At 62.8% G+C, this 13,623-nt stretch overlaps 1 protein-coding gene across 1 annotated transcript in view; it reads right to left on the bottom strand.

Moving 5' to 3' along the window:
• LOC119092910 (neurofibromin 1) overlaps positions 1-13,623 on the bottom strand; it is a 37,498-nt gene that overhangs the window by 8,071 nt on the left and 15,804 nt on the right. Inside the window, exons 20-41 of the mRNA XM_037215809.1 lie at positions 13,469-13,608; positions 12,610-12,825; positions 12,005-12,121; positions 11,263-11,435; positions 10,282-10,396; positions 9,383-9,479; positions 8,302-8,512; positions 7,759-7,897; positions 7,336-7,469; positions 6,813-6,987; positions 6,413-6,537; positions 5,868-5,982; positions 5,165-5,332; positions 4,714-4,836; positions 4,226-4,364; positions 3,856-4,020; positions 3,263-3,502; positions 2,629-2,809; positions 2,088-2,271; positions 1,255-1,411; positions 855-1,016; positions 181-439 (exon numbers count right to left, since the gene is read on the bottom strand). Of these exons, the coding sequence (XP_037071704.1) occupies positions 181-439; positions 855-1,016; positions 1,255-1,411; positions 2,088-2,271; positions 2,629-2,809; positions 3,263-3,502; positions 3,856-4,020; positions 4,226-4,364; positions 4,714-4,836; positions 5,165-5,332; positions 5,868-5,982; positions 6,413-6,537; positions 6,813-6,987; positions 7,336-7,469; positions 7,759-7,897; positions 8,302-8,512; positions 9,383-9,479; positions 10,282-10,396; positions 11,263-11,435; positions 12,005-12,121; positions 12,610-12,825; positions 13,469-13,608 (3,535 nt within the window). The remainder of the gene's footprint in view (positions 1-180; positions 440-854; positions 1,017-1,254; positions 1,412-2,087; positions 2,272-2,628; positions 2,810-3,262; positions 3,503-3,855; positions 4,021-4,225; positions 4,365-4,713; positions 4,837-5,164; positions 5,333-5,867; positions 5,983-6,412; positions 6,538-6,812; positions 6,988-7,335; positions 7,470-7,758; positions 7,898-8,301; positions 8,513-9,382; positions 9,480-10,281; positions 10,397-11,262; positions 11,436-12,004; positions 12,122-12,609; positions 12,826-13,468; positions 13,609-13,623) is intronic.

The raw sequence follows: 13,623 nt of genomic DNA, 5'->3' as shown, positions 1-13,623 counted from the left end.
ATGACCCACAGCGTCCGGCCCCGCAACACAGTACTCTCCGTCCAGTGAAGGAACAGCTAAAACGACCTCGTTCACAAACCAAGACCTCGTGATAAACCGCCACAGAATCCTCACATAACCCTAAATCCCCAGAGAATTGCCGCCTCCCTCGAGCATCGAGCGGGCGCCGCTCCTCCTCACCGGAGAACACCGGCTGCGTGCAGGTACACAGCGAGTGGATGATGTTGATGACCATGCCGTGCGTGCTGGCGCGCAGACTGAGCGGGCCCATGCAGACGAGCAGCGTGGCCAGGTGCAGCAGGTACGGCAGGTGGTGCGACACGTCCAGCCGGTTGTTGAAGGACAGCATCAGCAGGTAGCGCGCCAGGATAGCGATTTCGGCCCAGTTCATGTGGTCCTCCAGTCGCGCCGTCGGCGAAGTGCACGTCTTCATCACAACCTGGCGGCACCAACCAACAAAACCGTTCCATCCACACCAGATAAGAAGTGCCGTGGCCAAAACCTGTCGTTACACTATGCTGCGGACTTAAGTCATGTTATATGTGAGATAGGTGTGAAAATACTCCGTCGACCATTGAAAAATGACAGAAGCGCACGATCCAAAGGTATAACACACACAACACGCCTGAGCAGCACAACCGACATGCCGACGCGAGCACAACCAACCTGAATAGAGGCCGGGCTACTCAACCAGCGCTCAACCACATCACCCGATCCACAGGTAGGCGCCACATAGCTCAACGCTTGAGAATCGAAACAATCCGTCCCTCCGTCCCCCCTCCCCCTCCCCACCCCACCTCATCTCGCGCCACCCCGAGCGCGGTCGGCCCTCCCGCCGGCCGCCGTCAACGCACCGTGCAGAGTCGTCCTATGACCTTCTTGGCCACCAGCTGGACATTGGGTGAGACGAGCGCCACGGTCGTGTCGGCCATGATCTCGGCCTGGATCGAGCCCAGACCGCCCGTCACCGAGCGCTGGATGAAGGCGTCCAGTACCATGTCGATCAGGTCGGACACCTGCGGGGGTGGGGACACGAGCGACGGAGTGTCAGCGTCCGGAGACAGCTGGCCCCTGACGGACGTCATCGATAGCACACAGGTGATGGGGTGTCAGAGCGGGATGAGCCCGTCCAGCATCATGGTGACCATGTGAGACGTCTGCGGGAGATCCCAGCCACGCTGTTGATAATGAGCAAGTGCTGCACAACTCGGAAAAATTTGGTCTGGATGGAGGGGTGCATGGCCTCTGCCGTACCTGTCCGATGCTGCCCCAGATCTTGGCCTGGATGGAGGGGTACATCTCCTCCTCCTCGATGGTGAGCGTGATGAGCCGGTCCAGGATCAGCGCCACCTTCTGCCGCTTGGTGTCCTCCAGCTGCCGTTTGGTGCCATCCTCTGAGGTCTTGCAGAACCTGGCGGCGCGCCGGCCCGCTGTCAGGGATCGGCGCCGCCCAGGGCTGGACTGATGAGCCGGACGAGGCCCGACACCGGCCGGTCCAGTGCCACATCAGGACAGACACCGGTCTGTCCAGCGCCACACCAAGACAGACACCGGTCTGTCCAGCGCCACATCAGGGCAGACACCGGCCGGTCCAGCGCCACATCAGGGCAGACACCGGCCCGTCCAGTGCCACATCAGGGCAGACACCGGCCCGTCCAGCGCCACATCGGGGCAGACACCGGCCGGTCCAGCGCCACATCAGGGCAGACACCGGCCCGCCCAGCGCCACATCAGGGCAGACACCGGCCGGTCCAGCGCCACATCAGGGCAGACACCGGCCCGTTCAGCGCCACATCAGGGCAGACACCGGCCGGTTCAGCGCCACATCAAGGCAGACACCGGTGACGCGTCGTCCCACACTCACACGATATTGGCCATGCAGCAATCATTAGTCCACATACATGGACTGACAAGGACGCTCCCATCTCACTGTTTCGTTGCGGCCGGACTGTTACCTGCACTTGAACACCGCCGCTTTGACGGCGAGATGGACCCGACGGGTGGCGAGCTTCACCACTGGGACATCTCTGCGAGCCTCGTGCACACAACCCCACAAGTGGCGGCCTCGGCCGGTGCGGCCGACTCACTTGGTCAGGTTGGGCAGCCAGGGCGTCATGTATTCCAGGCACAGGTGTTTGTGCTCGATGCTCGATTGCCGGAAGCCCTGGATGCACTCGTTGAGGAACTCGAGCGTCAGGTGCGGCTCGTTTTGCGCCAGCTTCTCGCTCACCGACTTGATGAAAATGGTGTTGTTGGACGGTATGCAGAGACCTGGCCGGCAGACGAGACTACGTGTGAGGTCAACTGGCAGCGAGCGGTCGTCAACCCTGGCAAGGTAACTCGAGATAATCGCCGATCTAACATACAGAACAGCCCTTCAGGTTCGTGAGCAAGTGATATCTGAACATAATTGTAAACACTACGACACCACGAAGCAATTCGTTGCAGTCTGGATGAAGTCCTTCCCAAAGATGGTAACTGAAACGAGCCAGGTCAATCCTCTCAGGTCCCTCCCGAATCCTACCCGAAACACAGCACTTTCAGCACCCAGGAATACCCCGTGACATGCCCGTCACAACAGCACCAACTCGTGGTCCTTCTGCCCAGACACGCCGAGGATGCACCCACCTGAGGTCTCGAGCAGCTGGCCCTCGATCTTGAGGTCGAAATGCTGCGTGAGCGCGCAGAGCAGGTTGTAGGCGGCCGTGCGCAGGTTGGGGTCCTGCGAGCCCAGGTTCAGCAGGGCCATGTTGAGCAGCGTGCCCGGCACGTCCTTGGGCCGAATCTTCTGGTGCACCGGCGCCGACACCTGGCGGACAGGCGCGGCGGATGAGACAAGCGCGGCGGATGAAACAAGCGCGGCGGATGACACAAGTGCGACGAACGGCGGCGGGGAGCTGGCGTAGACGGTAGCCGGCAAGCGTTTGGTCTACGACGGATGAGAGGGCCGGCCCAATCTAATGACAGCGCCGCCGCTGGCTTGAAACTGCGCCAGGCTGGGTTCGACTGTAGTGAGATGACCGCTCCCGCACGACTAACGCCGACACTCCCATAGATTGGCCCATGGCCACGCTAAACGTCACCGAGTCACTACTAGACTAATATTCATCAGGCCAGACGCTTCAGACCACGACCTAGGCATCGCTCCTCGGGACCGCTCCAACCCTGCTCCCGACACTGACACCGGCGACGTCGAGAACTTCGCCCTCACCAGACCGGTGCCCCGCCCTCGCTCGCGCGGCAGCGTCCCGCCGCCACTGACCGGCTGGCTGAGCTCGTATCGCTTGCGGATGTGCAGGATGGCCGACACGATGCTGTCGCAGTCGATGTGGATGAAGCTGAGCGGGCCCGACTCGTTGGCTATGGTCAGCGTGAACTGGTTGTCGTCCACCAGGCAGACCTCCTCGATCTCCGAGGCGTTGTACACGTCGTTGAGCAGCACCGAGTGCGAGAGCACCTTGTTCTTCTCGGTGGAGGTCACCTGGATGGCGTTGGGTCCCACCTGGCGGTGCGCCGGGCGAGGTGAGCGGTCGCCGCTCGGTGACGCGTGGGGATGCGGATAGCAACGCTGACCAACACCGCCGCGACACGGGTCAGATGCGGACTGCTGTGGCGCGCGGGGGAGACCGGCATCAGTTCACTTACCCATGACCAAGACATACGCGATCGCCATGATTGAGTGTTCAATACCGCATGCCAGGCTCGACCCGAGCTCCCCAACTGGACATCTGATGCAGACGATCCAGCATAGCTCCAACTATGACCTAGTTTTCGCCTAAGGGCACTCTCGCATCGCGTCCGTCGCACAACATGGACCCAGCCCGTAGGGCAGAAGGGCGGCCGTCGGAGCCGTACCTTGATGGCGACCTTGGTGTCCTTGTGCGAGAGCTTGAGCGCGTTGTTGAACACTTTAAGGTCGTCCTCTAGCGCCAGCGTGGTGGCCGGCAGCTTCTGCTGCTCCGGCTCGATGAAGTCGTTCAGTCGGCTCGGCGTGTCCAGGAACACGATCTTCTTGTTGTTCTGCGGAAAGAACGTCATGACATGAACACAGAGCATCAGGACCTGCGCTCCTTCCCACAAACGAGAAGAGCATAAATGACACGATCGCGTATTTCCAAGCATTGCAGAGCCGTTAGTTATTCCGGCACCATTGTCCAACAGATAAGCACGCGTCCCGACGGGCAGCTGGGCGCCTGATCAGTCCGGCGGTCCGATGCGCGCTTACCTTGAGCGGCGCCAAGATGCGGTCGTGGTACTTTGTGTACTCGCGCACCCACGAGTTGGCGTTGTAGATGTAGGCCCAGTGGATGTTCTCGTAGGCCACCTGGGGCAGCACGACGAACCACTTCTGCAGGAACTCGGTCCTGCGGCCAGGAGGGTGAGGGGCGTGTCACGGGTGTCACAGGGGGGGGGGGTCACGACGAGGCGCGTCACGTGGTCTCACAGACGATCGCCGGCGGCGAGTGGCCGGCCGCACCGCTGGCTCCACAGCTTAGCTACCGCGGCGGTGGCAGGCCCGCACACTGGAGCCGCTGACGGCCCACTGCCCACCTGCCTATCACGGCCGCAACAGGAGCCGAGGCCATCACCACCACCCGTCAGCACAGCCGGCCGGCGCTACCATCCGGACTGCTCGCCCCGGCCGACGGTCTCAGACGGGGGCGTCGGCGGGGCGGCCCCGGGAGCGCGGCGGGAGGCCGGCGCCTCACGCACCTGAACCGGTTCTCGCTGCATATGTGCGTGAAGTCGACCACCAGCTCGAACGGCTTGTGGTAGTACGGCTTCAGCGTCAGGATCACGTGGTAGATCAGCAGGTCGCCGTTCGTCTCCCCGATCCTGGGCACCACCAGACGTGACAACAGAGCTGCTGGTGTTGACTGCTGACCGAGGCAGACGCACAAGAGGAAAACACCTGGCGTCCAGCATCCCGCATAGCCCGCACTAGCCCAAGAGCAGTTACCCTGACAAAGGCAAACACTGGAAGTCCGGAACTCTGACAAAACAAACACTCATGGCGACGACCGTTATGTTCGCGTCAACAAATCCTTTCACTGGATCGGTGACTGCATGAAGAAGTAAGTCCCCATTGTTCACTGTGGGAAAATAATCCACTCCGACGTTTGCCCCAAGGCAGGTGGCCGCTGGTGTGGTCATCAACACTGACTTGTATCGCCTGGCGATATAGTAGAAGACCGGGTTGCCGGCCTTGGACGTGCCCGCCTGGTAGAATATGCTGAGGTTCTTGATGCACTTGAACTCGTCCTTCTCGTGCATGTTGTGCTTGGACATGACCTCCTCGAACATGGTGCTCGTCATGTCCATGCTGTTCCACCTGTCGCCGTCCGCAGGCAGTTACAGCTCGTCCAGCGAATGTACGTGAACTGACAGAGGCATCGTGGATAAGCAGCCGATGCATTTACATGACGCTCTCTGGAAAGCGATGTTGCTACCGTCGAAAGGACTGATGCTTCACCATAGCACTGCTTAAAACAATTATCACGTAAACGACAAATCTTCTCATCCACAATGTGTACCCAACGCAATCCCAACGTGGCACGTGGTGAACGTTGTCACCCCACCAGCCTTCTCACTGCCAGGGGTCCGGAGCTGGTAACCCAGGCCGCCCGTCCCCTCTGGGCCAGGCCGGAGCAGCCTCGGCCCGGCAGCGCCGCCGGACGCCGCCCCACTCACGGAAGAGGTAACCCAGGCCGCCCGTCCCCTCTGGGCCAGGCCGGAGCAGCCTCGGGCCGGCAGCGCCGCCGGACGCCGCCCCACTCACGGAAGAGGTAACCCAGGCCGCCCGTCCCCTCTGGGCCAGGCCGGAGCAGCCTCGGGCCGGCCGCGCCGCCGGACGCCGCCCCACTCACTGCGAGTCGAGCGGCTTGTGCTCAGGCGGCCCCAGGTACGCCAGCAGGGTGGCCATCTTGTCGAACGGCCGCCGGCCCACCGCCTTGTGGTCCCGGCTGCTCGACAGGTACTCGCCTGCCGGCACCGGCGGCCGCAGGTCAGAGGCGTGCTGGACGGGCCGCACCCGACCGCCGGGATCGGGACACTCGAGGTGCGGCGCTGGCAACGCCGCGGGGTGCGGCGCCAGGCCACGTTCGACAATTGGGATAGAGTTGTGTGATAATTCATCCGCAGCTGCTGACATCACAACGGCGGTATTGGCAACACGCGGTATTTGAAGGGTAATTATGTGGGCTGCATACTGTGACCACCGACACAAAGCGATCCCGTTCGGGCATCCCGTTCCATCGCTGCTTCAAGGCCAGCGTCGCGTCTCTGCAGCTCTAAGGCCCGACACGACACCTCGTGCCGGACACGGACACGGACACGGACACGGACACGGACACGGACACGGACACGGACACGGACACGGACCGGACCGGACCGCACTAAGCGCCCAACTGACCGATCTTCTCCTGATGGTTCCAGAGCAGCCGGTGCAGCGCCAACACGTTGGCGTCGCTGATGAACGAGATGGAGTGGCTCGCCTGGTCCACCGTCTCGCAGTCGGACGCGATCTGGATGAAGAACCTGACGAAGCACATGCCGGTTACCAGTCTGCCCCGCACGACATAGGCATGCCTGTAAACGACAACGCCGTCCTGAGGTACACAATGTATTTATCTGCAAGTTGCACAAGTCACAACACATTGTGCACCCCTTTTTATGGCAAACTCTTCCAACGCTCCACAGCAGCCAGCAAATACGTGTTTGTACACACAACGTATAGCCGACATCACATACGCGGACCAAGCTACCACTGATTCATCCAGAGCGCTCGTCCGCCGCGCGCAAACATCACCCACCGCCTGCCGGCCTCGAAGTTGCTGCGCAGGAAGTCGTTGAAGGCGAGCATGTGCTGTTCTTTGCTGAACTCGACGTGGTTGGCGATGCTCTGCAGGATCTTTGACATGAGCATGAGTCCGCGCTTGATCTGGGGGCCTGGCTGCCGGTCCACGATGCCCATCTCGTACGGCGTCACTGGCGACCGCGGGCAGGAGGCGCGTCAGCCGTCGGCGACGTCACCAACATGGACAGCGCGGCCAGCCCAGCAGCCCTACAGAGTGGCAGCGGCGGGCGGCGCCAGCTGGCGGCGGGACATAGCCCCTGCCAGTCAGACAACGCCGCGTCCCCCGGGCCTGTAGCCAAAGACAGCACACAGCCGACTGCTCGGATGGGAAGCGCCTCTTCCCCTCCCTCCCCCCCTCCCCACCCCCGCCACGATCGTACTCTGTACCGGCCGCCACCCGTCCGCCCGGAGCGCACCGCGCCCTCGGCAGCCGAGCGTCCGCAGCTCGCGCGGACGGCGACGCCGCCGGCGCCACTTACCAATGGCCGGGTTGATGAAGCGCAGGAAGATGACCGTGCCCACGGCGCCGATGTTGTTCTGCGGGAACTGCGGGAACCGCTTGCTGAGCACCTGGTACAGGCAGTGGCACATGATGCGCAGCTGCGACGGGAACCTGTCGGTCCAAACACGGATCAGCCGGCGGGTATCGGGACGGGCACACGGGACAGCCAGCGGGTACCGGGACGGGCACACGGGCCAGCCAGCGGGTACGGGGACGCCGGACATAAGGGTCAGCCAGCGGGCACCGGGACGCCGGGCACACGGGTCAGCCAGCGGGCACCGGGACGCCGGGCACAGCCACGGCGTCACTGCAGTCGTCCCATCAGGACGCAGCGCGAAAGCCAGCGGACGCCGCCAGCCGCCAGTCACGACCGCGGCACAGCCGGCGGGCCGGTCCGCACCTGTCCGCCGACGAGATGATGCCGTTGAACACCTTCTGCGTCAGCTCCATGAGGTTGCTCCTGTTGTCGTCGACCGTCTCGGCGCCCTCCAGCCGGGACGGGTCGACCTCGTACCGCTTGTTCGGTTCACTCATCAGGTCTGTCGGCGAAAACGCGGTCAAACGAACCATCCGAACGCTGTCACCAACGCGGCATCAACACGGACATGGCAGGACAACGGTGGAAGACACACACACAGGGCTGTCCCTCTCCGGTCTGTCCACTGGAGTCACACCCCTCTCCCGTCACGATACAAATAACGGAACTCTTCGCTGTTTGTATCTGTAAGTCACAAACAAGATTCACTACCAAGCGCACACCAACCATCCTTGCCGCAGATAACTTCACCAGGTAAGGCGCGTACCACAGTATGCGTGACAATATCTCACGCCCTCACAAGAAGCGCAACGAGCATCAAACATCACTGCGACGTCGCAGACATACATGTTACAACGTCGCGGCGGCTCTAAGCACGCGCACGACCGGACGGGGAGCCGGACGCACCCTTGATGAGCGGCTCGAGCATGTTGTGCAGGTAGCTGGTGCCGTAGATCTTGAAGCAGAACGCCATGATCTTGGAGCCGAGCGAGTTGCCGCGCAGCAGGGTCTGCATGCAGTCGGTGATCTCCACCTCCTTGTAGAACATGTTCCACAACAGTTGCGGCAGCAGGTGTTTGGCGTCGAACAGCGTGACGAAGACGCGCGCCAGCTCGTCCTGCGATCACAGCCGGCTCGGTCAGCGTCGGCACGGTCTGCTCGGTCAGCGTCGGCACGGTCGGCTCGGTCAGCGTCGGCACGGTCGGCTCGGTTAGCGACGGTACGGCACGGCCAGATTGGTCAGCGACAGCACGACGCGGCTGCCCCTGTCAGCGACGGCACGGCACGGCACGGCTCGGCCAGCGACGGCACGACACGGCCCGCTCGGCCAGGGCTGTTCAGGGGGCCCCAGTCCGCCCATGGCACACATCGATCGACAAAGAGGTCACGCAGGGTCAGCATGGCTCCCCTGCTCCCTCAGCACGGCCACAGGACGCCAGTGCGGTACTGGGGCTTTGTGTGTCATTGGGGCTTTACGACGCACTCAGCTGCTGCGGCTATATGGCGTCACCTGCCTCCCACCCTGGCAGGAAGGGCGGGCACCGCGGGGAATCGAACCCCGTACCTCTGGTTTCCCAGACGCGCAGTGGTTAGCGCAGACGCGTTAACCACTACACTACCGGCACCCCTGGGGCTGAACGGCGTGACCTGCCTCTAAGCCTGGAAGGGAATGTGGGCACCGCGGGGAATCCGACCACGTACGTAAGGTTTCCAAAACATCCAGGGTGACAACTGAACTATCAGCACTCCGCGGAGACGACAACTGAAGGCCTAGAGGTCACACAACGTGTACACAAGACCCCAACATAGAGAACGTACAGGGGGTCAGTCCACTGAGCTGCCGTCGATAGTCAGCAGGAGGTTACAAACATAACTCGAACGCAGCCTGACGGCGGCTCACAGGCTGACCGAGGCCCGGGCCGGTCCCCCCGAAGACCAGGCGGGCGGCAGCCGGCCGCAGCACGTCATCCGCCGGCGGCGGCCTCACCATCTGATTGGTGGTGACCACGCTGGCTAGCGCCATGGCGATCGGCAGCTCGCCCTTGTCGCCGATCATCGTCACCAGCTGCACCAGCTGCTCGAACCTGCCCGCGGCGTCACCGCACACACCGTCACGGTCGCCGGACACGGCTGCCCCGGCGTGGCCGGGGCCAGTCGGCCAGCGGCGCCGGCGGCACCGGCCGCCCGAGCTAGCCCGCCGTCACCACACACGCCGTCACGGTCGCCGGACACGGCTGCCCGGGCGTGGCCCGGGGTCAGTGGGCCAGCGGCGCCGGCGGCACCGGCCGCTCGAGCCAGCCCGCCGTCACCACACACACCGTCACGGTCGCCGGACACGGCTGCCCGGCGTGGCCCGGGGTCAGTGGGTCAGTGGGCCAGCGGCGCCGGCGGCACCGGCCGCTCGAGCCAGCCCGCCGTCACCGCACACACCGTCACGGTCGCCGGACACGGCTGCCCCGGCGTGGCCGGGGTCAGTCGGCCAGCGGCGCCGGCGGCACCGCACACACCGTCACGGTCGCCGGACGCGGCTGCCCCGGCGTGGCCGGGGTCAGTCGGCCAGCGGCGCCGGCGGCACCGGCCGCCCGAGCCAGCCCGCCGTCACCACACACGCCTGCCTTCCGTCACGCGACATATTTTGCACACAATGCTCCCCAGTGAAAAATGTGTATGCACAGTGCATGCGCATAGTGTATGCACTCAAGTAAGTTATTGTTTTTGGGAGGCTCGCACACAAAATGAAGTAAGATAGCGTAAAAATCTAGGCAATAGTCTAAACTCAAGAAACGGTATACCACATTGGCAACATTCTCAGACATGTGACATATGCGCCCGCAGTCTGGATTGAAGCCCTTCTCAGCGGTGACGCCGGCTCCCGGCCTGACTGACCTGTCGGCCAGCACCGTCTCCGCCAGCATGTTGAACTCGGTGCCCTGCTGCAGGATCTTGGTCAGCACCTCGATCACGGCCGCGCGCGTCTGCAGGTCCTTGCGGTACCCGAGCGCTGCCGACACACGCGCGCGCGGTGACAGCCGACACACGCTGCGGCTGAGCCCCGGCCCGCCCCGCGGCTCTGCTCCCACAGTCTGTCTGATCGCCGGCACCGGCGGCCGCGGCAGCGACGTCAGCCGACACCAGCACCGGCTGGCAGCTAACGGAGATGCCAGCGGGAGGGGACGAGAGCGGCATTTTCCGAAGCTCACAAAGCAATATAAGCCGTGCGCTAGGAACATCATGGCCACGGATCCCGAGATCAAGGATCTCAAAATAACGGGACTGCCCTGCGTCAACGTGTGTAAAAACGGTTGGCAACACTAAAAATAACTCATAATTGGGGCTTTACATCTTATCGGCTGCCAGCGTCATTTGGAGATGGGGCAGTTGGTAACAGATCAACGAGAAGACAAAAGGTTAACGAGACCACATGGCTGGCGCCAAGCATATTTCCCTCACTCTTACACAAAAGAGAAGCATGACACGCTTACGGGCAGCGCACGTAGGCACACGCACCCATCAACCAACAAAAAGTCATCATCAGCACCAGAATCCTTCTCCACAAGCTGTCGCTCAGCTCAGTCCTCTCTACCCCACCACCGCTCGCTCCGCCAGCGCGGCAGACGCCGCCGGGCGGCTCCGGCGGGCGCGGCCTCCACTCACGCAGCGACCGCCCGCTCCGCCAGCGCGGCAGACGCCGCCTGGCGGCTCCGGCGGGCGCGGCCTCCACTCACGCAGCGACCGCTCGCTCCGCCAGCGCGGCAGACGCCGCCTGGCGGGCCCGGCGGGCGCGGCCTCCACTCACGCAGCGACCGCCCGCTCCGCCAGCGCGGCAGACGCCGCCTGGCGGCTCCGGCGGGCGCGGCCTCCACTCACGCAGCGAGTAGCTGAGGCCCGAGTCGATGTTGGCGCCCAGCAGGTTGGACATGGCCTGGATGGTGGCGTTACGGAGGGCGGTCGACTCCTCCGTCTGGTAGCCGTGCTCTGACACCTCCTTCTCGCCCTGGGACTCGGTGTCGTTGAGCAGGTTCATGAACAGCGTCAGGTACCTGCGCGCAGAGGCACGGGCCGCGGCTGGAGACGCTGAGTTCGGGGCTCGCCGCAAACCGGCGCTAATAAGCGAAGTGTGCTTCAGGGTAGCTTACCATAGTCACACTAGTCAAATACTAGTCATATTTATCGCGAATATCTGTTTCGTGTAAGAACCACTTATTTGCTGACACATTACTTATATCATTACTTAATAGCTTATACTGATCAGCCCATTACTTATAAAGTTATCACTTTTACCTATTCAAGAGCCAGTACACATTGGGCATAGGCCGATCAGCGGACGTACAGCATTGGCTGCGCAATTACAATATACATTGCATAACGCTGGTCTGCCCTATGGGGATGCCTCGAACACACTTCATATAGTGCCGATGCGGGTCACACGTATGTTATGGGGAGGTCCTGATGAATACCAGCAGCAGCCATTCTGTTTTCGCTCCGGTCAGCACCAGCGTACGGACGTCAACACAGGAATAAACAACACCCTGTCGTCGCGCCCCGCCTCACATGTCCCTGTCACACCCGGATGAGTGGGACGGGTGTGACACGAGCCGCCGATGCTCACTTTGAGAAGAGATCGGACTTGGCCTCCATGAGGTCCCCCCGGTCCGACTCCTCGGCCTGCAGCGGCAGACCGCGCAGCAGCGCCGCCACCGCCTCCATGCAGGCCTGGTCCAGCATCCTGATGGAGGCCCGGCTCATCACACGGAGCGACTGCACACGAGACCGCCGCCGCACTCAAACGCGGCTGCTCTCAACATCTCGACACGGGCAGGGCTCATCACACCAAGCGGGCGGACCGGGCCTCCACCGCCTCCACACACGCCCGGTCAAACATCCTGACAACAGCAGAGGACGCACGTGGCTCGGAGACTGCTCTTTGTTATATCTCAGGACACGCGCATCGATAGCGCCGAGCGCGATCAACATCCACTGCCAACACCTCCACTGCCCCGTGCCGGGTGGCATCACACCAGAGGCTTCAGCCAGTCAATGGCTAGCACGGGTGTACGGACAATACCTATTGTGCACGATTCCATGGTGGATTCTGAGGATTCCGCACCGAGTAGACTCGCGACATCCTTAGCACCAAGCGCGATACATATACAGTGCCGACACCACCACGACAGACCCGCAGCGCCCAGCACTCTCCCGGACGGAGGTGCCCACCTGGTGAGGCTGGTGACGTCGCCGGAGCCGGGCGGCGCCAGCTGGTGACTGTTGCCCATGACCCAGTCGGTGAGGTACTCGACCATCTTGTTCCTGAACTTCATCTCCTGCCGGAAGGCGAGGTCGTCGCGGTGCTGCATCATGCGCTCCACCAGCTGGCACAGCTTGGTCTTGATCTGGATCGTGTGCACGGTGATGTCCAGGTAGCGCACGTACCTGAGGACCGGCCCGGCAATGAGCGGCGCGCGGCCCGACGATAAAACACAGCCGCTCGTCCGAAAACGGGAGGAATACCTGGTAACGTCCCGCGAAATCCAGATGGTCTATCCCACTCACACCGCCTAAAACAGTGGAGATACAGACAACACAACGCAATGAACAGGAGGTTATGCGCTTCCAAACACATCCACGTCAACAAACACATCCCAACAAGTGAAGAGCGTGTTGACGTGACAGTCTATCCTTTAATCCCAACAGGGCAAACCCGTGCTACGACACCAGCCAGTCATCCCCGAGCCGGGCGGCTGACGTCCAGCCGCCGGCCGGGAGCCGGCCGGGAACCGGCCGGGTGCCGACCGGGTGCCGACCGGGGGCCGACCGGGAGCCGACCGGGAGCCGACCAGGAGTCCACCGGGAGCCAACCGGGAGCCGACCGGGGGACGACCGACAGCCGACCGGGGACCGATCGGGAGTCAGCCAGGAGCCGACCGGGAGCCGACCGGGAGCCGACTGGGAGCCGACCGGGACCCGACCGGGGACCGACCGGGAGCCGTCCAGGAGCTAACTGGGAGCCCGACCAGCTGGCCGCCCCGCAAGCACCAACAGCCGACTCAGCAGACGTGTCCGGAGTCCGTCCCACCTGACGATGCAGAGCATCATGGCCTCGATCGAGCTGACGCCCAGGTGCTCGGCCGGCTGCTCCATCTCGTTCTCCAGCACGTTCTTCATGATGAAGATGATGTGTTCGATGAACTGCGTGTTGTTGTCGTTCATGATCACCTGCCGGCGGGGGCG

This window comes from Pollicipes pollicipes, unplaced genomic scaffold (assembly GCF_011947565.3).
Source record: "Pollicipes pollicipes isolate AB1234 unplaced genomic scaffold, Ppol_2.1 Scaffold_3657;HRSCAF=4291_pilon_pilon_pilon, whole genome shotgun sequence".
NCBI lineage: Eukaryota > Metazoa > Arthropoda > Thecostraca > Pollicipedomorpha > Pollicipedidae > Pollicipes > Pollicipes pollicipes.
Note: the sequence above shows the minus strand (reverse complement) of the source record. Positions and strands in the feature narration are given on the sequence as shown.